Source organism: Heloderma suspectum, chromosome 2 (assembly GCF_057233095.1).
Source record: "Heloderma suspectum isolate Gila_16-S chromosome 2, 16-S_ref, whole genome shotgun sequence".
Taxonomy (NCBI): Eukaryota; Metazoa; Chordata; class Lepidosauria; order Squamata; family Helodermatidae; genus Heloderma; species Heloderma suspectum.
Window position 1 is genome coordinate 25,159,176 of NC_139459.1, and position 26,920 is coordinate 25,186,095.

General features: G+C 43.1%; 1 protein-coding gene across 5 annotated transcripts in view; it reads right to left on the reverse strand.

Moving 5' to 3' along the window:
• The window catches only part of MTMR12 (myotubularin related protein 12), a 46,454-nt gene extending 22,391 nt beyond the window's left edge, over window positions 1–24,063 (reverse strand). For 3 of the 5 annotated variants that reach the window (XM_084833011.1, XM_084833010.1, XM_084833012.1), the window contains exons 1-4: window positions 23,742–24,062; window positions 5,954–6,008; window positions 4,195–4,331; window positions 265–337 (exon numbers count right to left, since the gene is read on the reverse strand). In XM_084833011.1, coding sequence (XP_084689137.1) covers window positions 265–337; window positions 4,195–4,331; window positions 5,954–6,008; window positions 23,742–23,996 — 520 coding nt within the window. In that variant the 5' untranslated portion in view covers window positions 23,997–24,062. Of the gene's footprint in view, window positions 1–264; window positions 338–4,194; window positions 4,332–5,953; window positions 6,009–23,741 lie in introns of all 5 variants that reach the window. The other 2 variants (XM_084833009.1, XM_084833008.1) reach the window with 1 other exon arrangement.
• Between the last annotated feature and the right edge of the window lie 2,857 nt (window positions 24,064–26,920).

A 26,920-nucleotide genomic window follows, 5' to 3' on the forward strand; every position in this document is an offset into this window, starting at 1 on the left:
TTTCCAGGGTTCTAGTCTGCAGTTTGATAGACTGAATAGTCTGGGGAAATGGAAAGTCCTTTGATTTATTTCATGCTAAAAGAGTCACTACAAGCAGTGAAAGATGGAAAACAGTATGGCGCTTCTTCCAACATAGCTACCTTTGCCAAATTTAAAAATCAGATCTCCCATCAAATTACATGAAATGGAACTTTAGTTTAGGACCACCAAGTGAAACAATGGTTTAGTTGCCATCAAGTAGTCACAACAACTTTGCCAGCCTACCTCCATAAAGCTGGTCTACACATTGAAGAGTGATGTCATTTTCCCCAACGACTGTATTCTTGAATTGTGGTTCCTGAAGGAGAGAAAATGCCTTAGAGTTTAACAGGACACTTGACAACATAACAAGACCTTTCATTTACGAACTTTATAATGAAAATGTATATTCAACTAAGTTTTACTCCTCTGTTTTGCAGTACTAGAGCTCTGAGAACTGAATAAAGTAGTAACTGAAAATGTTTAGGATTACCAACCATGACTGAATTTTAGCTACAGTTTTAGCTTCTACTCTCAAGGTTCTAATCTTCCCCAGAGCTCTGCCAGAATCCTCTCCATTATTTTCCACTGATGCTTACAAATCAAATTAATTTTAATGTGATGCCACTGTATGTGCATGGCGAGATTATATTTTTGTATCAACACAGGACTAGTCACTTAGGTTGCTTTGACATCAATACAGATTTCGAATTCTGAACAATTTCCATGTTCTCAAACTTCTTAGTTTTAAAACACAACTAAATACACATTTCAATTTGTGTTATTTTTAGCTCTAATATATGACAAGCTCCAATGGGTTTTTAGAATTAAACAACTTCCAATATATGGCAAGCTCCATTATATTTTTAGAACAACTTCTATTATGGACTCCACCCTAAATTGGCCAAAGTAATGCTTTGTAAAATATCCAAATATGAGCACACAAAGCAGTCAGCTCAAGACACTCTTGGATGAAACACATTATCTAGGACCATTTCAATGTGATTTCAGCCCTAGTTTTGCGACAGACTGCTTTGGTTGTCCTGGTGCACAACCTTTTCTGGGAGAAAGACAGTGAGTGTGTGACCCTGTTGATTCTCCTGAACCTCTCAGCAGTTTTCATTATCTACTACCATGGTACCCTTCTGGACCCCCTTGTGAGATTGGGGGCACCATTTTGCACCAGCCCTTTTTCCTGGAAGTTAGATTCCAGAAGCTGGTGCTGCAAGGCTGTTTCATCTCCAGAAGTTATCCCATAGGGTTCCTCAGAACTGAGTGTCATCTTCCATGGTATGATAACTGCATGCAGCTGCTAGGAGAGGTTGTCAGAGTGTATGGGATTCTGTGCCATTTCCCCTTTTCATACCCAGGTGAGGCCCCTGAACCTGTGCCTATGATCAGTGGTGAACCAATGAGGGTGAACAAACAAGTGATCATATCTGGCTTTAGCTCATAATAGCAGGGGGGCTCAGTGAATTGGTTACTGAGGGATGTGACCATTCTGTATGGGGTCACACTTCCCTATAAGAACAAGTTTGTAGCTAGGAGTACTGCTCGACTCAGCTTTGTTCATGGATTCCCAGATTGCAGCTGTGGCCCAGAGCACCTTTTATTGGCTTCAGCTGGTATACCATCTGCAAAAAGGAAAGACCCGGCCACTGTCATTCATGTTTTGTTGGCTTTTATATTGGACTCTTTAAGGACTGTTCAGAAAGTTCAGCTAGTACAGAATGCAGCAGCCTGCCTATTAACAGGTTTGGACCCTCTTTCTTAGGGAAGGTACTGGAGAGGGTCATGGCCGAACAACTGCAGAGACTCTTGGAGGATACTGATTATCTAGACCCATTTCAGTCTGGGTTTCGACCTGGTTAAAGGCCTGAATTAGCCTTGGCTGCCCTGATGGATGACCTTTATCAAGAGAGGGATAGAGGGAGCACAACCCTGCTACTTCTGCTCAATCTCTCATCGGCTTTTGATATGACCAACCATGGTACCCTCCTAGATCAATTAGAAGGCACTATGTTACAGTGGTTCCGGTTCTACCTGTGGGGCCGATTTCAGACAGTAACATTGGGTGACCATTCCTCAGCCCCTTGGCAATTGAGCTTTGAAGTTCTGTGGGGTACCATCCTATCCCCAGTGTTGTTCAACAGTCATTAGGGGACTTTGAGCCAAATGCTATCTGTATGCTGATAACACACAGCTCTATCTCCCTGTGACACCTGAATCAGGTGAGGCTATGCAAGTCCTGGATCAGTGCTTAACCATGGCAATGGGCTAGATGAGGGCCAATAAACTGAAACGGAATCCTGACAAAACAGAAGCCCTGTGGGTGAGTGGTTCGCAGGTCTGAGAGATAGGCTCACTGACTGTTCTGGATGGGATTGCATTCCCCCTGAAAGATCAGGTCCATAGTCTGGGGGCACTCTTAGATCCATCGCTGTTGCTGGAGGCCCAAGTGGCTATGGTGGCTTGGAGTGCCCTTTACCAGCTTCAGCTGGTTTGCCAGCTACAGCCTCTCCTGTACAGGAACAGCTTGGCCATAGCGGTACAGGCACTAGTACCAAGACTGGATTACTGCAATGCTATGTGGGGCTGCCCTTAAGGATGCACTAGAAGCTAGAGTTACTGCAGAACACAGCAGCTCAGCTCTTATTGAGAGCTGCCCCTTTTCAGCATGGAGTTCCTTTGCAGAAGGAACTGCACTGGCTGCCTATTCACTACTGGGCCAGGTTTAAAGTTTTGGTATGAGTGTACAAAGCCCCAAACAATTTGGAACCAGGATACCCGAGAGAGCACCTTCTCGCTTACTAGCCTGCCTGATAACTGAGGTCATCAGCAGGCATGCTCTTGGTGGTTCCACATGGACCTATGGCTCAATTGGAGTCCACCCAGAGAACTGCCTTCAGTGTGGTGGCTCCCTTCCTATGGAACTCCTTACCTCTGGAGGTCAGGCAAGCGCCAATATTGGGTTGTTTTTAGTGCCTCTTGAAAACAGCTCTTTTCCAGGAAGCCTTCCTTGGTTAACAAGCCTCTGTTTTATTGGCACACTGTTTTTTAAAGAATGTAGTATCATGTTTCATTCTTTGTATCCTTTGATTATTTTATCTCTTGTTGTTCAACGCTCCAGAATAAATTTAGATGTGGAACAGTACTCAAATGTTATAAATAAACAAACATTCTCATATATTACCAAATTTGAAACCTCTGTACTAGTTGCCAATTTCTAGGCTCAATTTAAAGTCCCATCTTGACTTGTGTCCCCAACTGTCTAAAGATGTCCTGCTCTGAGTGGCACTTTGTATTAGCTACACTGGTCTTCACTCAGAACAGAGCCTTCTTGGAAGAGGTTCTAGAGCATTGTGGTTGTTATAAAGAGAGATCCACACAGCCTTCTATAGTGTATTTATGAAAGAGCTTTGGAAACTATGCCTTTCCATATTGCAGTTACACTACTCTTTTGACTTGCTGTTTATTATTTAATTAATTGACATTGTTTTATTATCTTGACAATGTTGTCTTTAGTTGCATGCTGCTGCAGAATTTTGATGAAAAGCAGTATAAAACCTTAAAAATAAAAACTTTATACATGTTTACTCAGAAATCCTACTTGTGTTCAATGGGTTACTTCTGGGTATGTGTGCATAGGATTGCAGCCTTAATCAATTTCATGTTCTCACTGTATTAACACAGCAAATTTGTAATAGTGTTATTCACTTACTCTGGAACATTTCCCACAGAATATAAGAAACAATTTCAAATTCCTAAGAGTGTGGATTTTTCTAATCCTATTCACTTAGCATGTTCCCCTTGTAAATCTTTTGTTAGTTTTATTTTTGCTGACCTCAGTTTGGTAATCTAATAGTGTGTCACTTTCAGATGACCACCTACGGTCAGCATGACTTAACAGAGAGTAGAACTCCATTTCCTTGGCCAAATTCTAAACTATCTACTGGAAACCACCCTGGTAGGTACAGGACAAACAAAAAGTTTGTTTTGACACATTATCTTTACTAGTTTCATCTGACATTATAAGAGAGCAGTAGTTGATCATCCTAATAGCCCTGCACAAGATTTCCAGTCCACAGATATAATCCTCTATTAGAGATGGGTAGAAGACGAAGTACCCTAGGATTTGCTCACAAAGATGGACAAAGGTTAACTTTCATTTCTTACATCCTCCAAAGCTGATTCTTCGCCAAGGAATGAAATCTTGAAGTTTGTGCAAATTAGTTTCCCATAAGTGCCACGATTTGATCCATCGTCTTTTATATACTTCAAAACCATGTTTGCTTCACAAAGCAGCAGTTCACCTGATGGAAATTAACATGCTTCTTAGCATAGTGTAATAAAGTATTCCAGTTCTTACATTCAAAGCTTCTCAAATTACACTTCACCTTAAATGCAGGATATAAAGAACTATATACATACACACACACACACAAGGTATTCAAATTAGCCACCTGCTGCTAGTATTATTGCTCTAAACTGAATTCCTAGTGCCCTTTAAAATCCACTTTCAAAACTAAACCCATTACATAATTGTAACCTTGGCTGGAAAGCAGGCAAAAAAAGCCCATTCTAAAGAGGCTCTGCACACGTCATCTTGATTAGAACTATATTATATGGCTGGAAAATGTGAGTATTAAATATCAATCCACCAGCAGCAGCAAGGATGCCAATACCTGAAGCTTCGATGATTGCTTGAAGCCTAGCTTGCTCTATGTATAGCTGAGTTTAGCATAGAGATGTTTTTTTGGCAGGTTCTGTTCATAATGCAGAAACTACACTAGCTAAAAATCTTCCTTCTACATACCCATTAAAGGTAAAAGAACTCTCATCCCCACCCTGTGTGAATTTCTCCTAAACAAAGCATTCATTATATCTTAGCAAATTGCCAATATACACAGTTACAGGGGGGGAAAGATTATACAATTTAAAACTCTACGAACAGATCATCAACAATTGAATAATTTTCCAGACAGCCTTTAAACTTTGTAGCACGCATCTGTAGAACATTAAGAAATTTAGATATTCTGAAAGATACATATTTGTCAGCATAGAAAGCAAACCTTTACAAGAGATTACCTTCCCTTCAACAACTTAACAATGGATGAATATATTTGGTTCTAAGATCATTATAGATAGAGCATTCTATAAGTACATGAATAATATCTTCGACTGATACAGAATTGCAACCACATACTCCTTCTTAGGGACCCCTTTATGCCAACCCACCCAATTTGCCAAAGGAAGAACATTTAATCTTGCCTGAGTAAAAGTTACCCTAATTTTAATATTTGATAGATCTACCCAGTATTTTGGAAGAGACAGGTACGAAGGAATAAAAGAGGTACAGAAGTTGTTAGATGGACAAGCCTTAATCCCAGCCACCCGAGATTGCATCCCAGGGTCTCCTAAGCAAATAATGCTGGTGCCCAGGTTCTGTAACCAATTCCTACAGGAATCACTCCAACCATGTGAGGGTTCCTCTAGGCTGGCACCCTCCCTCCCAACAACTAGACTGTTCTTGGCTAGTAGCAATTTACTAGCACAGAAGATGCCTTAGCCACAAAGCTTTAACTCCTATCCCCACCATCATTCATTAAAGGCTCAAAGCTCCTCTTTCCCAGTATTAGAAAATATATTTAGCCAGTCTTTCTACCCCCACTTTTAAGGGGCTGGGGTATTTGAATGAAAATTACTGTCCCTTCAACAGCAAGGCTGTCTACCTCCCAAATCTTGGAGGGTTTTTCATGTTATAGAAATCGAACAAGCATCCTGCAAAGGGTAAAAATGCAGTTAGACAAACACTGACACTTGCTCTTTATTTTAGAGCTCAGGTCACCTAGTTTAAGGTGTGTGTTGCACAAAATACAGCAATTGCAGTAACATACATTAAAATGATTTTACAGTATTATTTGTTTAACATTACCTGACAACAAATGAGGATCTACTTCCTTTTCTATGGGTTCCCTTACATATACCTCCTAGAAGAAAGGAGGGCATTGTATTAGTCAAGAGGTAAGGTAAAGAGCTCTGTATTCCAAGTAGTAAGAGCCTGCTTTAAAAGGAAATCACTTTAGCAGTGGTATACCGATAAGAAAATACAATTGTCAAAGTTATACAGTAACTCGAGATCACAGATAGGTGAGTAGACAGTCTAATAAACATCTTATGGCTTTATCTGCAAAGCTGCTTTACACACATGGAAGAATAGTACAAGTTTCTGTTACAGGAAAACCATGAACACCTGTTGACAGCTACTGAAGTGAAAAGAGCCCCTAATTTAGCAAATAAGTTGTTTTGAGAAGGATGAAAGAAAGCTCACAAGCTAAACTAGAATCTAGTAGATGCTGATCACCACTTTTAAACACAGTGGGGGTTGGAGAGGGGACAAATTAACAGACTCTTAGTTACCTGGGAGAAATTGCTCATTCCTCTGATAGAGCACATCATGCAGTATTTGTCAACAAGGATGCTGTGCCCTTGATTTCTTTAGGGCGCAGAATTAGCTCATTTAGATCAAGAACCACCAGCAGCAGATATCTAGGCATCATACCCATAAGTCACTAACAGAGTACCAGTTTTGATGGTGGAAGGAAGTGATAAAACTAAGGATTAATTTCTAAAAATGCCCCTTGCCACTGAATCCACTTGGTCAGTAGTACAGCATGTGTCTTGCATACCCAATGTCCCAAGTTCAATCTCTGGAATCTCCAGTTGAAAGATAGGAAAGCAATGCTGGGAAAAATCTCTATTCAAGACCTTAGAGAACTCCTGCCAGTCAGAAGAGATGGTACTGGCCTAGACAGACCATAGGTCTGACTCTGTATAAAAGGCAACGTATATTATCCTTCTGCATATTGCCTCCCAAACTCCCTTCATCTCCCCACATCCAATTATCCCAGAGCTCCCAACATGCCACTGCTTGCCCTTGAAAAATCTAACACCTCAAACCAATAAATCTCCAGGCTTTATGTTTGACATTCCTGATTTAGAGAGAACTTGCTCTTTTAGTAGTGGAACTCGCATAATTTTTTAAAAAGAGTTCTAATTTCCATCTAAATTATTCCAGGGGCCCCATCTACATGGGGAGTTTTCTCCTACGCTGCTGTGGCTTAAAGTCATTAGGGACACATGACATCGTGGCCAATCCACAGCCAACCAGCTGCATCACTCTTGAAAAGCCGCATTTTCTGAAAGTCATTTTACTCCGTGTTTGTTTTTTGTTCTTTTCACTTAAAGAAGCTCCCAGGAGGTTCCCCTGCAGTATGCCCCGTCCCGCTGCATTAAATCTTGGGCTTGCCTCTGTGACGTGGCTGTGACCTAGCAGTGAGGTGGTCAAGGGGTGCAGCCGCCCCTTCCCCATCCACTCTTTTTCCCCACTGATACTACTGTTGCCAGTAGTATCTACCCTGCCTTTCTTATTCATAAAAGCTTCTGGGCTTGCTAATTGCCACAAACCCTCCTACTTTCTGGTTAGGAAAAGAGGAAAAAGAGAGAAAGAGACACGGGGGAGAGAAACACGCACACACACAGGTGCTTCCTTTGATATAGGAAGCGGGATTTGTTTTTCTAGAACTGGTGGTCAAGCGTTAAGTAACTCCCAGCCTATATCCACCTCCTTTGAATGAACTCTGGTATCCCCTCGGGGTGCCTGCGGAGAACCACCTACTCCAGACTCTTCTACCCTCACTGGCTGCTGCCCTGCTTCTTCCTGTCTTCCTCACCACACCAATGACCACAGCTGTTCTTCACCCACCCACCCACCGACCCACCCACCGCAAAGCTACAACAACAACCCAAAATACATGCTGGCTCCATCTCCTTTTTTTTTAAAAAGGCACCTCTCCCTTGAGAATCTGTAGGGTCTTTTTCCCATTGAGAAAATGAGAGCTGCACTGCTGTTTTCTCCCTTAAAGGCGCAGTTTCACTATTTTGATGGGTCAGGATAGCAGCTTATTCACAGAATGCAGTTTTCTTTGTTCTTAAAGGCACAGTCTTCCAATTCCAATGTGTGAGGATAGCAGCTTCACTCATTCATACACTGCAGGCTGTTTACGCCATTCATAAAAGTGCACGTTTTAATCTTTAATATTTCACATATCTCAAGGCTGGATGAGAGTCTCTGTGAAGACACCAGCCCCTTTGTGTGCATATTTACTCAGAAATTAGTTTTGCTCCCTGGTAAAAAGTAAATCTCACTCCCCTGCAGTCTCAAGCAGCAGAGTAAGTCCCACTGAGTTCAGTGGGGCTTACTTTCAAGTAAGCCTTCATAGGGATCACTCTGCAAGGTTTGCTTTTTCTCTAGTTACAGGACAGGGATTCACCCCAATGCTGGATGAGAGGGGAGAGGTATGGGGTAAACTACAGGGGCTTAATTCAGCACTTCCAGTAAACTTCCCTGAGCAGGGGAGCATGGATTGGGGGTGGGGGGACAACTCTCTTATTCACTGAGTAGCACCTATGGTGTTGATGACATTTTTCATGTTGAAATCGGCTTTGGCCCATCAGGGGCACATGAAGCAAGAAAAGTGGGAGTTTAGGCAGTGCACACTAGGGTTTTCTTGCTTTGTGTGCCGCTGACGGACAAAAGCTGATTTCATGAAAATCTGGATAATGCTCCAATGCACTTCTCATTCCATTGTCGTGAACATCCCCCCGCCACCCAGCACTTAATAAGGTGAGTTGGAAGATAATGTTTGAGTAGCTGCCTCAGTCTGTTGTACTGTAGAACTCAACTATACAGGTTTTTATGTTGTTCTTCCAACCACATAGTGACACAAGCCACTCAGCAAGACCGCACTAGCCATCTAGAGAAACACTATACTTCTCGGGCTCAAATACAATGCTATTCATAAGTAACAAGGTGTGTTACTCCCTGGTTCAAGCAGGAACAGATGACTATATTATTATAATGCTGTAATTATACAGCATGTAACCGTTCGTTGCTTTAATATCAAGGCAGTTGCTGTACCAGGTAATCTCCTCCCCTGTAAACCAAGACATTTCACTCATTACTCAAAGGTCAGCCCTTCACTTCTTCAAATACCTTCCTGAGCTTTCTCCACCACTCCAGAAGGAGGAAAACCCCCGATCAGCCCTGACAGTTCCTTCCCTCATAATTACATCATGGGCCACTATTCCCAGCTTCTTCCTCCCATTTTAATGTTAAGTGCTACAGGATCCTGATCTACAAGCCTTTTCAGATGAGAGGAATACCACAGTCGGTGCTCGTTTTTGTTGTGTAACTTGAAGATCATTTTAGAAGTGTTAAAAATTTAAACTTTTGTCCAGATTTAGACACTCCCCTTAGGACACAAAGCAGTAAGAACAACACTGTATGTCCGATTAGGACAAAACTTGAGACAAGTGGGTAAAATCGGAGTATATACACAGCTAAATACAAGGTTAGCCTGAACAAAGCCTACATAGTTTGAGAGAATTTAGGAGCTACTACTCAAATGAAGAGTTGCATGAGAGTTTTGGAGTAATGATAAAGTGAAGAATAATCAAGTTACAGCTTGAGCTATAAACTGTTAACACAGAGAAGTTTAAGAACATGCCCCCTACCATGGGTTATCTCTTCAATGTACATGTCAACTCATCCTAACTTCTAAATACTTTAATAGTAACATGTTTACACATTAGGAAATACCAACATAGCAAAGTAATACAGAAATGTGTCAATAAGGGCATAAATACAACCCATTTTGATACTGAAGTCAAGGGCAAAACGCTGTCTACTGATGTCAATTTATCTGGATTGTAGTTTCATAATATTTCTCATGGACTTGTACTGAAAGGGTACTTGGGCAGAATCTCCATGTTTCCTCAAACATTAGGAAATACAACAACAACAGTTGTTCAGCAATCTTTAATTCCTAGCAAGTATGTCTAACATCAAGGACACAGTAACTCCAGTAATACTTAAGATAGCTGAATGCTCAATTGTTTCCTTCAAAAAGTAATGCGGTATGTAACTGTGAATCCTGCAATGCTAATCTGATTCTATTTAGTGTTAAAAACTAGAGGATTTCAAGTTAGTTCAGTTAACATTCTGCTTCAATATTATTTGCTTAGGAAAAGGTTTGGTACATAGCCATTGCTGAGAAGCTAACATACCATTGTAGGCTTCTAAAAGAACAAACAAGCCCAGATGCATTTTACATGATTTGGCACACTTTTATTTCTTTCACAAACGTATCAGAAAACACGTGTACACCACCTGCCATTTATGCACAAATTTTAAAAATGTAATCATTTGTTTCATTCTCACACTGGTAATCTAAGTAAACTTGTACTGCTGTGCTTCAGTTGTTCTGTTGTAGTTATTTACTGTGAAAATCTGTAACAGAAAAATGAGAACTATAGTTATGTGTAAGCTACTTCCTGTTCTTTTGAGCATTCCAAAATATATAATAAAATGTTTAAAACTAGAGAGAGAGAAAGAGAGTTGCTTTCACAGGATGGTAAATAACAGGAAGGGGAGAACTACTGACAGTGTTTTACGTGGGCTTCTCAGAAGTATCTGGCTAGCTACTGTGGGAAATAGGATGCTGGATTGGATAGGCCTTTGATCTGATCTAGCAGCCTCTTGAATTCTTATTGCTAGTAGGAATCCATTATGCTGTGATATTTTTCTAGCATCTTACCTGAAACAGAAATTAAATCTCAGTTTCTGAGACAAGGACTTCCTTGTTTTCATTAAAGATGAAAGCAGTCTTCATTGTTTCGTTTTCAGAAACTAAGGTAAACCAACATTAATAGCAGCCTTTAGCCTTTACACTCAAGTGGGGGTTTGCTACTGTATACTGGCCAAGTCACTGCAAAATTACCAGACCTGTTGGATACACTGCAGTACTCAGTATTTTTCTACTCCTCCGAAAAATCTAATTTGCTCTTTCTAGGAATTGCCAATCCTGGACAAGATAAAAAGATAGGGTAGGGCAAAGCCTATAAGAACTAAGATGCTAAGATCTTTAAACATGAATCATGACTCCCATTTACTACCCGACATCTAGAAGCTATTAGAGTAGTAGTTTATTTTATTTAAAATATTTTATCTCACAATACCAGGGGAGCATACAAAATGTAATAAAGAATCCTAATCTAATATACAATAAAAAAACACATCAGCCACAGCAACAACAACAAAAGGAAGGAAATATGTAAGACAGCCCTCTTAACCAGAGTAACAAACAAATTTAAAATGCTTGGGCAAATATGTTATGAACTGGCATCCTAAAGAATATAATGTTGACACTAGACACACTTCCATTGGGAGGGTGTTTCACTATCAGGCCACCACAATATAGAAGACTTTGTCCCTTGTTCTCACATAATGTACCAAAGTTGCTTGGAGAAGAGCCTCCCAAGTTATCTTAAAGCATGTGAGAGGCACTTCTGCAGATATTTGGGTCCCAAGCTGTTTAGGGCTTTAAAAAGGTAAAAAACAGCACCTTGAATTGGGCGTCAAAGTGAATAACTTCAAAATGGGTGCAATATGACTCCACCAGACTGTACTGGTTACAGTCCTGGCTGCCACATTCTGCACTAAGGGCAACCCCACAAACAATGTATTACAGCAATCTGATCAGGAAGTTATCAAAGCATAAATCACTGTAGTTAATGCTGTTTTCTGTTTGGTATATCTGAAATTGTTTCCCTGAATATCTCCTTTTGTTTAATGGTTCTTGTTTTTCTTCTGCAATATTCAAAACTCAACAAATCCGAAGCCCTACCAGCCACTTAGACCATGACATTTGTGTAACTACAACAAGTAGCAGATTGGCATACTAACTACATAAAGCAGGAGAAGCATCCATGGTCAAATAACCTGGTTTGCGAGTATCCAGAACCCTTATATGCCCAAGTGTAAAGTCATGACAGATACTGGAGACAGCAACTGCCCATTCCCAGATACGTTTTGGCTAGGGAAAAAATCAGCCCAACTAAGCTCTGGAAGCAAACATCTATAGAGTCAGCCAGTGTAATCTTACTAGTAACAACTGTGCCATTCAAGAACAGCTTAAAAAGCTTACTAGGGCCAATTCACATGCATCTTGTGTTAAAGCACGCATACACACACTCACTCATTCACACACAAGAGTAGAGGCAAGAATTTGAGTAAAGCATCAACCACCCAAGCTTGAGAACGATGAATATTTTGGACACCACTAATAGAAACTAGCTTGAAAATTAAACAAATCATTTGGAAGCACAACTGAATCTTTAATATTGTGTTGAACTCTGAACTAAAAGCTGGGTTGGTAATAAAGTTTCATAGAAAACAAGCTGCAGACTGCTATAACTAAAGTGACTCAGTGTTGACCTGTTGAAATTTGCAGTTGAAATTTGTAACTGCATAAAGAGCGAGTGTGCACTTTCCAGAAGTATGTTTGTATATATTCACATTTCAACTTTGCACTTAAGCATTATTCATTCTACTATTCAGGAGTTGTTGAATAGCAAAGACAAAGCTCAAAGGACAAGAACTTAGGATGTTTATACTATTAGAACATTAGAATCTTTGATCTTTTGGCAGAAAATACATTTAATAAATAAAACAAAGGATAACTAAGTTATATGCACCTGCATTCCAAGTTCCCCTTACTGAAAACAAAGTTATTCCCATGTATTTTAACCAGTGGGCAGAAAAGCCAATTGAACATGTCCTCTGGGATATACTTTTCAGACTGCGAATGGAAGCCCCCCCCCCCCCGCTTTAAAAATACCTATGCAATGATACAGTCCAGAAAGCTAAATCTTTCCTCCCAGACATGCTTATTTTCCATATATGCCCATGTGGTTTGTGTGCAAGGAAGCATTCCAACACAAAATCCACGATACAACTCTGCATATTAAGATCAAATGCAAGTTACTCTTGACTCAGCATGATTAACCAAAGCTAGTACATACTGGTTCACACATTGATAGGATTGTTTTTACCACTTTGGACATTTTTAGAGCAAGAAATTGTTCAGTATCATTTGGATAGATTTGCACCTGTAGATATGAGATACACTGTCAGAACGCTGGATTTATATCTTGTGTGTTATGCTCAACATATGCTGGAGTCAGTATCTGCCTGCATCATCAGTTTCTCCTTACTTTAGAGAAAGGAATTAGCTGGTTTTAGAAACATATTTTTGCACTTTGCACAAAAAAATCCTTTGACAATTGTCAAGATATGAGCCAACAGGAAACCAGCCAAATATAGATGCTGTCAACACTGAACTTTGCATACCAGTGAGCTGCGTATTGTGGGAAAATAAGTGACAGATTAACCTTAACAGTACCTATTCCTGAGAAAATGCAATTCCCTAAAGTTACTACACTTCGTTTTTGTTTTAAAGATGACAGGCTACTATACACAAAACTAATTTTACCACAGTAAGTAGTTACCCAGTCCTTTGCCAACTAGAAACAAGAAAAAGGATATGAAATGCAAAAGTGACCAAACATTTCCTGTCACCCGCCATTAACTATTGTGAATGCCAACGAGGCCCTCATCTTAGCTAGGATTTGAAACTGTCTTTTGAAGCTGGTTTTAAATCCAGTAACCCTGGTTAGCAGTTATCCATAGTGACATCATTACTTTTAATTATTAAAACCTTAAGGGAAAGGGTAGAATGAATCTGTACTCAGAAGGAGTGGGAGCAGGCGATCATACAGCATGCTGATCTCTTAACAATGATTATAGGACAGGCCAACTTTACATCAGCACCAGCCCAAAAAAAAAGTTCTCCCTAGCTAGGCAATGAAACAAATATGTTTAAACATAACTTCAAGCACTCAAAGCTGAACTTAGCCAGACCCTGAACATCCAAGTAAAAGTAAGGATTAATGAGTGCAGCAAAACAAGTTTGCTTTGCAAGGCTACACAAAAATTACATAGGACAAGTTTCTCTGTGTTGCACTTTGAGGTTCAGATCTCTGTTCAGCTACGAAGCTCACTGGGTGACCATGGGCCAGGACTTTCTCTTTCCCCAACATCCTCATACGGTTATTGTGAAAATAAATGTGGAGCAAGGAGACACCATGTATGCCACCTGAACTCCTTGGAGGAAGTAATTCCAAAGTCTATGGAACCATCCCATTATTTGCTCCATAATTCCAGTTGGCCGAGATAAAGATTAACATAAAGATGTCCCGAGCAAGAGCTGTTTGACAACATTCTTATCCCTGGGGTTTTCCCCAAGCACCACCTTGCTCCCATTTAATGAACAGAACTTTACCCTGGAATTTCCTGTACAGTAAATGAAAAGCTGAACATAAGTGTTACCCCAGAGTAATCTTCATCTCACCTGAGCCGTACGGTAAGGTTTGGGAAAGTTGCCTCTGTGATTAATAGAGACATTGAACTAGATATCTAGCTCCTCCACCTAAACTTGTTTTGCTAAATGCTCTTTGTTCCACTATAGGGTATCATAAAACTTTAAACCAAGGGATCCATTCACTAAAGTATATTGGTGCTGGAAATTAATATAAAAATATAATCACAAATATCAAACTATAATTTGGGATGTTAAAGTCATTTCTAATGTCCTTCAGTTAACAAAGCAGAATGAAACTAAAAAACAAGTATAACCAGTATGGAGCTGGCCTGAAGGGCAAGTTGAAGTATCACTTTGTCAAGTATGCTTCAACAAGAAAAGCTTGTAGTTTCTTACAAGTCTTCAATAAAATTAGACTCAAAAGTTATATTTCTTTATTCCAGAAATGAAGTATTTCTACTGAAGAGTTTACAGACCAGTTTTGCATATACTTAGTAAGATATTCAGAAAAGTAGCCAGGAAACTGTCCATTTCCACATAAGGAATATATCGGCAGCATATACAAAGAAAGAAAACAGCAACTTCTTCCACCTGTCACATCTGGGACCCAAAGTATCTAGCACTGGCTTAATATTATCTCAGACACCCACTGCAAACATCTCCTGCATGCACAGCCACAACTTTCCTACCAACCACTGCCCACTTAATTTATTGTACTTTAAAAAAAGCATTTTAATGGGTCCACTTCCTGCCTGCTCAACTGAATAGCCTGATACATCCTAAACAATTTCAGTTCTCCCTTCAAAGGGTAAGCTACAGATGGAGAAATCTATCCTGCCTCCCACTAAACCTACACCCTTTACTTTCATCCAAATCCACTCTTTCCAGCATTTCCATTCAATAGACTTCCTGTCTTATTCCCAGCTCTAGAATCTCGAAGTTACCCAATACAATCATTTCATTCTCCCTTAAGAGCCCCTTGGCATCCTGGCTTTCCTCATCTCAGTTCCTGTATTCTGCTGTCTTCCGGCCTGCATTACTCATACCTGACCATTCCCCCACCCCACCAAAGCCAACGAACACATTGGGATGGATCTAGATCAGAAAACTGGGAGTTACCGTGAAGTGGTGTTCTGCCCAGTAAGGGATGGAACAGGCAGGAAAGAGTTAACTCCCATTTCCATGGAAGGCAAGGCCAATCATATTAGACTTGTATTCACCTAAAAGGGGAGGTACCACTCTCAGTCACCAGTCTTGTTTCAGCTCACAGAAAGAACTTGGAAAAGAGATCTTTTGACTGAATTAACTGACCAACTATAAAAAAGATAAACATCAGAGGGGTTTCCAGCAGAGTCCTCTAGCTAGCTGTACGTAGGAACATTAGTCTATCTAGCCCAGTATGATCGACACTGACTGGCAGTGGCTGTCCAGGCTTTCAGGCATGAATTTTTCCAGCCCTATGTGGAGATGCCAGGGATTGAAGAGGGCTACTGCAAGAATGTGAAAAAACACTCATTCCTAGACCAAAATTATATACAATGCTGTATGCAGAACCACAATATGGGTAGGACTACCTGCTCCATCCCCCGCTGACCAGAACACCACTTCATGCTAAGTCCAACTTTCTATGCAGGCAGGAAAGGGATGTCCCAAAGCAGTGTTCCTTTATGGGTGGGCCGGACTGCATACATTTCAATACTTGTTGTAGGACTCTACGTCTAAAAAATACTTCCACAGAAGCAAACTTGTCTATTCTGCAGTGGTAGATGAACATGGAAGATGACACCCATGCTGCTGCCATTCAAATTTCTCATGGCATGTGGGTCCGTAGTGGTGCTGAAATTGTGACACTCCTGACCGGAGGCGCAATTATACCTTTGGGTAGAATTTGACTGTGCTGAGAATGCCAATGTGATGCATTCACAAACCTATCAGCTAATGATGGCTTTCCATCTCTGATCTTCCTTCTTATAAGAGAGAGAATATGAGCTTCGGAATGCCTAGTGTCCTGTGTGTGCCTAATGTATATATTGAGTGTTCTATGCACATCAAGCTTGTGTTGCCACTCTAGAATGGATGGTCATGGACAAAAAAATCAGGCAACCCCATTCCTGAACTTGGTGTAATGTAGAGATAACCTTAGCAATGTACCATGAGTCTGGTTTCAACACTAGCCAATTTGGTAGAAAAGAGCAGAGTTCTTTTCAAACTGACAGAGCTCCTAGTTCTTGTAACCCTGTGGCAGAAGTCAGTGCCACAAGGAAGATGACCTTCCAGGTGAGCTCCTAAATAGGAATGGAAGGAGAGGGCTTGAACAGCAAGTCCATGATAGCTTCTGGCACCAATGGAAGATCCCATGATGGAATCCTATGGATCACAGGTAGACAGAGAAGGGCTGCACTCCAGAGGAAACGTTTGACTTGGGGATGACTGGAAATAGACATCTTCCCATGTGTCTTAGGGACACTATCTATGGCTACCATCTGCCTCCTCAGAGTTGTTGGTGCAAGTCCCTTAGTCAAGTTGGCTCAAAGAAAAATTGGGCATATCAGGAATCCTAACCTGCTCTGAAAGCGTTTGCTGACATTTGCACCATCTTTGGAATACTTTCCACGTCATAACAAACATACTTGCTGTGGAAGCTCTGCAGGGTACGAGAATCACATTCACCACTTCTTCTGACATCCTTTGCTCTAAGGGTTTCCCCCTCTTAACCTCCAGATGCAGAGTTGGATCCAGGCTGGATCCAGGTGAAGAATCAGGCCCTGAGATATCAAATCCAGCTGGACTGGAAGTTTTCAGGATGGGCTCATACTGAAGTCTATCAAGTCTGAAAACCAGAGCCTCCTGTGCCAATGTGGAACTATCACTGTCACCTCTGCCCCAATCATACAAAAATAACACAGCGACCATGCCAATATAGGAAGGGGAGGGAACACATAGTGGAGGCCATGTAGCCACCATGAATGCAGAGCACCCATGGCCTCTGCCTCCAGTTCTTGGTATCAAGAAATGAACCTCTTTACTTTCTAGTTTGATCTTGTGGCAAATGCAATGGTTAGGTAAAAATATAGGTTAATATGCACCCCCTGTAGACACTGGTGAGTCAATCGGGAGGCATGGAACCATCTCATATTAATAGCAATTGTTTCCAAATACTTTGAATTAACTGTGGAGCTTCTGGAGAATGGGAACATGATACTGTAATCCTGCTAGAGAATTGTGAAGTTCCTTCAATCCCTCCTTCCTGAAGGGACATAAGGAACTAATGAAGTGCTTGGAAGGCTTCTCCTTTTATCTAGTGAAGAGAGGAAGAAGCTGCTTCTTGTCCATGATTCTATTATAACAGCTTTAGATACTTTCCAAAAGTAGTACTTGCCAAGAAAGGAGTAAAAACAGATCAACTACAGACTTTAAGTATACACTCCATATATTACAAGCTGTACATTTAGTATGATCATATATCCTGACAGGATGCATGGAGAAAAATATAGAGGGACTAACCTTGTACCTAACATCACAGGCAGGAGCTTTAGCTACCTTGCCTAAATTTTACACAGAATCAAGTTCTGCTGAGATGCATGTTTCAGGAGTTTCTTAAGTCAAAAGCTTGAAATCTTGATAGAAGGAAAGGTGACTATGACATCTTAATGGCTAATGGATGTGTTTTAATAGCTTGCTGTGCAGAGTGGTAGGCGGCAGTATTGCAACCGAAACTCTCCCCACGACCTAAGTTCGATCCCAGTGGAAGCTGGTTCTCGGGTAGCCGGCTCCGAGGTCAGTAAAATGAGTACCCAGCTTGCTGGGGGAAAGGTAGTCCCGACTGAGGAAGGCAATGGCAAATCACCCCACTATAGTCTGCCATGAAAACGCCAGCAAAACCGGCATCCCTCTAGGGGTCAGTAATGACCTGGCGCTTGCACAGGAAGAACCTTTCCATGTTGCAGCAGCCTCTCTCATCATAGCATCCCAAGACAAATTCTCACAAGACCTTGCCTAATTATACACCTCCTCTCCACCTCCAATCCATTATAAACTCCCTCACCACACTGGAATACCCAATTATAAACTCCTCATACACACTTAAAAGGAAATAGGCAAGAAGTCTGCAGAAGGAAGAGCAAGTACTAGCTTTCAACCCCAGATACATTCACAGCAATCTTGATCGTCAAACCCATACACTTCCAGCTATACCACAAGCCAACCAGAGGCAACTAGACCAACTGGTGGCAGCGAATCAGAACAATTTTGTTTGGGCTTCCAGACTGTCCTACCAACATTTTGATCAGGTAATAAATGTGCTTACTATGTTGTTTGCAAAAAGAAAAAAGAAATTGTGAGGAGAATGCACACAATGTTACATCTGCATTTGTGTTTTTATGTAATTTATGGATTATCCCCAAGTACACAGTCTCCATACTGTAAAGCCTATATTACTAACAAGAAAGATAAGCCTTTATTCACCATCAGTATTAGTCATGAGTCCAATTCCCAACAATACACATTAATTTCTCATTATGATGCACTGTTCAAGCGTCACCTGTAGTTTATTAAGAGCCATATAAGGAAGACACCCTTTCCATGCAGTTGCCCTGATGGTGTAAGAAAGGTAGCCACTAGCTTTGAAAGCTGGCTTAGCCCATTTCCAGAATTTGGGTTTTGTAAGGTATTCAATTTATTATTTAGGTTTACAGCACAGTATATAATGGTATTTTTGCTGTCCCTTCCTCCGGTATCAATGCTTATATTTTTACAAGTATTTGAAACAATGGTTTTACTTTTTTGTTTTTAGATTTTAGATGTTTTATGCATTCAAAAGAAGAACTATGCAGGAAAGATCTTAATGTCCCTGATAGCCATGACAGTGTGGTTACTGAACTTGAGCCGGACATCCTAGACAGTGAAGTCAAGTGGGCCTTAGGAAGCATTACTAACAACAAAGCTAGCGGAGATGACAGTCTTCCAGCTGAGCTATTTAAAATCCTAAAAGATGATGCTGTTAAAGTGCTGCACTCAATATGCCAACCAATTTGGAACACTCAACAGTGGCCACAAGACTGGAAAAGGTCAGTTTACATTCCAGTTCCAAAGAAGGGCAATGCCAAAGCGTGTTCAAACTACTGCACAATTGTGCTCATTTCACATGCCAGCAAGGTTATGCTCAAAATCCTACAAGCTAGGCTTCAGCAGCATGTGAACCGAGAACTACCGGGAAGTACAAGCGGGGTTTCGAAGAGGCAGAGGAACTAGAGATCTAATCAGCAACATTTGCTGGATCATGGAGAAAGCAAGAGAATTCCAGAAAAACATCTATTTCTGCTTCATTGACTACACTAAAGCCTTTGATTGTGTGGATCACAACAAACTCTGGCAAATTCTTAAAGAGATTGGAGTACCAGACCACCTTACCTGTCTCCTGAGAAACCTGTATGAGGGTCAAGAAGCAACAGTAAGAACCGGACATGGAACAACCAAGTGGTTCAAAATTGGGAAAGGAGTACAACAAGGCTGTATATTGTCGCCCTGCTTATTTAACTTATATGCAGAGTACATCATGAGAAACGCCGGGTTGGATGAATCACAGGTTGGAACTAAGATTGCCGGTGGAATTATCAACAACCTCAGATACGCAGATGATACCACCCTAATGGCAGAAAGCGAAGAGGATCTAAAGAGCCTCTTGTTGAGGGTGAAAGTGGAGAGTGCAAAAGCTGGTTTGAAACTCAACATTAAAAAGACTAAGATCATGGCATCTGGCCCCATCACTTCCTGGCATATAGAAGGGGAAGAAATGGAAGCTGTGACAGATTTTATTTTCTTGGGCTCCAAGATCACCGCAGACGGTGACTGTAGCCATGAAATTAAAAGATGCTTGCTCCTTGGGAGGAAAGCTATGGCCAACCTAGACAGCATAGTAAGAAGCAGACATCACCTTGCTGACAAAGGTTCGTATCATCAAAGCTATGGTTTTCCCAGTAGTAATGTATGGCTGTGAGAGCTGGACTATATGGAAGGCTGAGCACAGAAGAACTGATGCTTTCGAACTGTGGTGCTGGAGAAGACTCTTACGAGTGCCCTGGACTGCAAGGAGGTCAAATCAGTCCATCCTAAAGGAAATCAACCCTGACTGCTCATTGGAAGGACAGATACTGAAGCTGAAGCTCCAATATTTTGGCCACCAAATGCGAAGAGAAAACTCCCTGGAAAAGACCCTGAGGCTGGGAAAGATTGAAGGCAAAAGGAGAAGGGGACGGCAGAGGATGAGATGGCTATATAGCATCACCGATGCAATGAATATGAGCTTGAGCACACTCCGGGAGAGAGCAGAGGACAGGAAGGTCTGGCGTGCTATGGTCCGTGGGGTCATGAAGAGTCAGACACGACTTAACGACTGCACAACAATGCATTGAAACCTTTATTTATGGGATTTATATACTGCTTTCCACAAAGTTTCAAACTGGTGAACATACACTATATAGTACCATCCAGTACAACAAAATATAATAAAATTACACAATAAAAATACTAATCCGCAATAACTAATAACTGCACTCTGCTGTGGGCTACAGACCACAGCTAGCTGAGTCACACTTCAGGAAAAGCCTGTGTGAAGAGATGGGTCTTGAGGAGATAACTAAACATCAGAACTTTGGGAGCCTGTCTAATGACAGTTGTTAATGCATTCTGGAGAGTGGATGCTGCAACACTAAATGCTCTACTGCAAGCACTCCTAAGGCAAATGTAGAAGCATGAGGAACCCTCAGGGGTGCATCCTCTGATGATCGCAAAGACTGGCTCCGAACATAAAGGCTGAAGTGATCTTGTAGATAATACGATCACAAGTTCTTTAGGGCTTTATATGTTAACAACCTTAACTTTGGCCCAGCATCATACTGGCAGCCAGTCCAGTTCTATTAGCAAAGGTGTGACTTGCTGTCAGAAAGAGTTTCCAGTTAGCAGTTTGGCCACTGCACTCTGCACCACCTGCAGCTTCTGAACCAAGCCCAAGGGTAGCCCAATGTACAGCACATTACAACAATCCAGGTTACCACTGCCTGATCCACCATAACTAAGCTATCATGATCCAGGAACAGCTGTAGCTGGCATACCAACCAAAGCTGGTAAATGGTGCAATTCTTCCATTCATTTGTATGGGGTGAAAAAAAGCCCTCCTGCCGAGAATCAGCTGAAGGGGGTTGAAAGGTTAACCCCTAACCAAGGACGCTGTTTCCCCAAGGGACTTTGGTGGGGGGTGGACTTCGCCCCCCTTCCAGAAGTTTTTGGCAAAGACCTTTTCCCCCTGTGCAAGTGAATGGAGAGATCACGTCTTTCGTCTAGCACTTAATTCCATTTAAATCTTGTGGCAGGACCTGAAGCAAGCGGTTCATGCAAGGAAGCCCTCAAATGTCACTGAGTTGAAGCAGTTCTGTATGGAGGAATGGGCCAAAATTCCTCAAAACGGATGTGAGAGACTGACCAACAGTTACAGGAAACGCTTACTTGAAGTCATTGCTGTTCAAGGGGGTGCCACCAGGTACTGAATCTAAAGGTTTTTCAGACATGGATATTGAATATTAAATCAGTTGTGGATAAATAAATGTTGATTCACAAACATGATGCTTTTTCATGTGTTTAATCAGGTTATCTATTCTTTATCTAGGGTTTTAGGGTTAGATTAAGATTTAATAACATTTTAGGATGGAAATATGTGACAAATTTTTCCTCGCCACTTTTCCTGTGCCACTGTGCCTCTAGCCTATATTTTTTAAAATACATAAAATATACTTTGAGCATTATAGAGGTCCTTTCCCTCACTACTAAGCCACTTTAGCCTGCTCCCTGACACAGACTTAAGTAGCTGGAAGGCAAGGGAGGTTCCCTAACAGGCAAAAGACAGGGTATCCCATGCAGGCTTGAGTCACGCAACTTCAAAGAAATTAAGTATGGCCCTCACAAACCTTGGTAGATTCTAAGGATACAGCCCATATTTTTATTTTGAAACTTTTAAAATTGACAGATTATGGGAGTACCAACTCATTTTCATCTTAAGTAAATCAGGATTGTCATCTTCTTAACACAGCACATTACAAATAGAATCCAACCACTCTCCACATCACCAGAACAAAATTATTAGGGCAGTAGGTAGGGCTATAGCCCTATGCACATATTCTTGGAAGTCACAGTGAAGTCACTGGAGCTTGCTTCCCAGTACACAGGCATAGGATTGTGCTACATGGGCTACACTTCAGATATTGTACAAACACAGTATCTAGTTAATTGTAAAAAACGGTACTGCAAGCAGAGAGGAATTCATTAATCTCCAGCAATTTTTTTATCATCCCTTATTCTGCACAGCAATTTGTTTTGAGAGCAAACACAAGGAGCCTTGTAGCACCTTAAAGTCAAACAAACTATGGCATAAACTTTCACAGAGTAGAGTACACTTCACCAAATGCACGATGAAAGTACTACATGATTCCTTGGTTTCGCTGCAAAACAAAACGTATCAACCGCCTCTCTGGAAGCACTAAAGCGGGGACGACAAGCGCCACCACAAGATATGTTATTCCAAGAACTGTTACTTATACATTTAGTTTTATACACAGGTCTGTACTATTTTTTTTTTCAGAAAAAAAAACTACGTAAATTATACTTTATTAATAATACCGCAAACACAACACTGCCTTATTAATGCTTCCCAAGCTTGCCCCTGCCTCTCCTGCATCAAGTTCCAGCCTGTAAGCTACCCAGGGCAGGGACCTGTCCTCCTGCACTCTGAAGCTCCCTGAACGCTGATGGTGCTGTATAATCAACACAAATTCCTCTTTAGTGTTCTTGACGGGCGCCCCACCCTTCCCTCCCCACGAACGCCCGTCCTCCCACCCCAAAAGCGCGTATCTGCGACACCGAAGGGAGGCCCGCTGACATCGTCTTCGCCCGCGTCAAGAGCGAGCGAGCATCTCGGAACGAACGGCGCCGGCTGAAGTTGACTAGCGCCGGGCGCAACCCTGAACCTTACGCACAGGGGCAGCGCAGCGTTCTTCCTTCCCAGGAAAACGCCACCCGCGACACGGCTTTTGCGCGCGCGTTTTGTGTTGTTTTGAGCTAAAACGAATTAGCCGGCAGCGCCGCCCTGTTCGGGCAGACGCCTCCCCAAGGGGCGGGGGGCCGGCAAAAGCCCGCGGGACTCACAGCACGCAACGAGGCGTTCCCAGCAGCCCGATTCGCCGGCCGGGGCACGGGGGCTCGCTCGCGAGGGCCAGGCGCTCCCTCGCCTCGAGGCGCCGTCGAGCGGGGCGCCCTGGCAGGGGGCAGCCGCCGTCCGCCTCAGCCAGCCGCGCCTGCCCGCCGTCCCGGCCCACCTGAGAAGCGGCCCCGCCGCCGCCGCCGCCGCCGCCCGCCCCTCCCGCTCGCGCGCCGCGCCCTCGCCAGCCGCCTCACCTCAGGGCTGATGTAGGAGACGAAGGAGGGCCTGGCCGGCTTGGCCCCCGCGCCGGCCCCGGCGCCCAGCATCTCTCCCTCCCTCGCAGTCCCGGCGGCGCTGCCCGGGCTCGAGCCGGGGCCGGAGCCGGCGGGCGGGGGCGGCGACGGCGTCGGCAGCTCCTCCCAGGAGGACTCCGCTCCGTCGTCCGCCGCCTGGTCGTCCGCCGCCGCCAACACCGCCCTGCCCCGTCTCACGTAGTTGATCCCTCCCATCGCGGCCGCCGGCCTCGTCCTCGCCTTCGATACGACACGCGACTCCCCCCCTCCCCCTCCCCACCCGTCTATTTCTGGGGGAACGCCTCCTTGCCGCCGATCCCGCCATTGGGCCTACGCGCGGTCCATCAAGGCGGCGCCCGGCCCAGCCCCCCGGCTTCTTCCCAGAGAACGATTGGCGGAAGGGTTGCTCCTTCGTAGGGCTGGTTTCCAGGGGGAGGGAGCGGACACCTCGAGGGAACCAGTCACAGCCCCGGAGCCGGAGCTCGAATTGACAGCTTCGTTCTCCAATCAGCGAGCGGAAGCCTGTGTGGGTCGCACCGTCGGCTTAGAGGGCGCTTTTTCTGTCCCCGGGAAATGTGGGCGATAGGCTGCATTTACCAGTGGGGGCTGGTGGCTCCGATTTCGGCGGGGCTGTCAACCTGCGCCGGGTTTCAGTCAGAACGAGCCAGAACTCTAAAGGAGCTATGGTGGTGAACCCCAGCCCACTCAATAGGCTCAGCACCTTAGATAGCTCCTTAGAGCTCTGGCTGGTTCTGACTGAAACCCAGAATGGATTTACAGCCCCACTGAAATCACAGCCACCAGCCTCCACTCGTATTTACGTTAATGAGGCTGCTGCCAATTACTTCTCAATAACGTAAATGTACTTGACAGATCCCCTTCATGGATCACTGCCTTGTTGTGGCGAAGGGGCTTGCGTAACTCAGGGAAGCCATAAGCTATGCCGTGCAGGGCCACCCAAGACGGACAGGTCATGGCGGAGAGTTCTGACAAAATGTGGTCCACTGGAGAAGGAAACGGCAACCCACTCCAGTATTCTTGCCAAGAAAACCCCATGGAACGTATCACAAGCCTAAAAGAGATGACGCCGGAAGATGAGCCCCTCAGGTCGGAAGGTGTCCAATATGCTACTGGGGAAGAGCAGAGGGTATTTCCAAGTAGCGCCAGAAAGAGTGAAGCGGCTGGGCCAAAGCCAAAAGGACACTCAGCTGTGGATGTGTCTGGTGGTGAAAAGAAGGTCCGATGCTGTAAAGAACAATATTGTTTAGGAACCTGGAAACTGAGCTATTTAAAATCCTAAAAGATGATGCTGTTAAAGTGCTGCACTCAATATGCCAACCAATTTGGAACACTCAACAGTGGCCACAAGACTGGAAAAGGTCAGTTTACATTCCAATCCCAAAGAAGGGCAATGCCAAACAGTGTTCAAAACCATACAATTGCGCTCATTTCACATGCCAGCAAGGTTATGCTCAAAATCCTACAAGCAGTATGTGAACCAAGAACTACTGGAAGTACAAGCTGGGTTTCGAAGAGGCAGAGGAACTAGAGATCAGATTCACTGGATCATGGAGAAACCAAGAGAATTCCAGAAAAACGTCTATTTCTGCTTCATTGACTACGCTAAAGCCTTTGTGTAAATCACAACAAACTGTGGCAAATTCTTAAAGAGATGGGAGTACCAGACCACCTTACCTGTCCCCTGAGAAACCTGTACGAGGGTCAAGAAGCAACAGTAAGAACCAGACATGGAACAACCGATTGGTTCAAAATTGAGAAAGGAGTACGACAAGGCTGTATATTGTCACCCTGCTTATTTAACTTATATGCAGAGTACATCATGAGAAACGCCGGGTTGGATGAATCACAGGTCGGAATTAAGATTGCCAGAGGAATTAACAACCTCAGATATGCAGACGATACCACCCTAATGGCAGAAAGCGAAGAGGATCTAAAGAGCCTCTTGTTGAGGGTGAAAGTGGAGAGTGCAAAAGCTGGTATGAAACTCAACATTAAAGAAACTATGATCATGGCATCTGGCCCCATCACTTCCTGGCATATAGAAAGGGAAGAAATAGAAGCAGTGACAGATTTTATTTTCTTGGGCTCCAAGATCACCGCAGACGGTGACTGTAGCCATGAAATTAAAAGACGCTTGCTCTTTGGGAGGAAAGCTATAGCAAACCTAGACAGCATAGTAAGAAGCAGAGACATCACCTTGCTGACAAAGGTCCGTCTAATCAAAGCTATGGTTTTCCCAGGAGTAACGTATGGCTGTGAGAGCTGGACTATAAGGACGGCTGAGCGCCAAAGAATCGATGCTTTCGAACTGTGGTGCTGGAGAAGACTCTTACGAGTCCCCTGGACTGCAAGGAGGTCAAATCAGTCCATCCTAAAGGAAATCAACCCTGACTGCTCATTGGAAGGAAAGATACTGAAGCTGAAGCTCAAATATTTTGGCCACCTAATACGAAGAGAAAACTCTCTGGAAAAGACCCTGATGCTGAGAAAGACTGAAGGCAACAGGAGAAGGGGACGGCAGAGGATGAGATGGCTAGATAGCATCACCAATGCAATGAATATGAACTTGAGCACACTCGGGGAGAGAGCGGAAGACAGGAAGGCCTGGCGTGCTATGGTCCATGGGGTCACGAAGAGTCGGACACGACTTAAAGACTGAAAAACAACAACAACTTGACAGATCCATATCGCCCTATTGCTGGAGGGGGTGTGGGAAGCAAAGCTGATGAGCTCCTGTTTGGTTGCATTGCCCACCTATGAGTGGCCAAGTTCTGGGAACAAGTCTTTCAAATCATGCTAGATAGGACAGGTCAAGCTTATGAGGTTTTGCGGGAAGGCGGCCTTTCTAGCAGTGTTTGAGGGCGCCAATAAAGCCCTGCTTCATAAGGTTCTCATCAGAATGCTGCTGCCAGTGATGAGGCTGGCCATGGCCAAACTGTGGAAAACTTCAATCTGTCTATACTGGGCTGGACAGACAGGGTGTGGCAGGTTGCATTTAATGAAATAAGACATAAGTTGAGAGTATCCAGAGTAGATGTCAGGAGTGCCCTAGCGGTAGCGGCCTCTTTCAGTCCAGTCCAATAGCCAACTCAAGACACAGACGAAAGGATTCTTTTCAA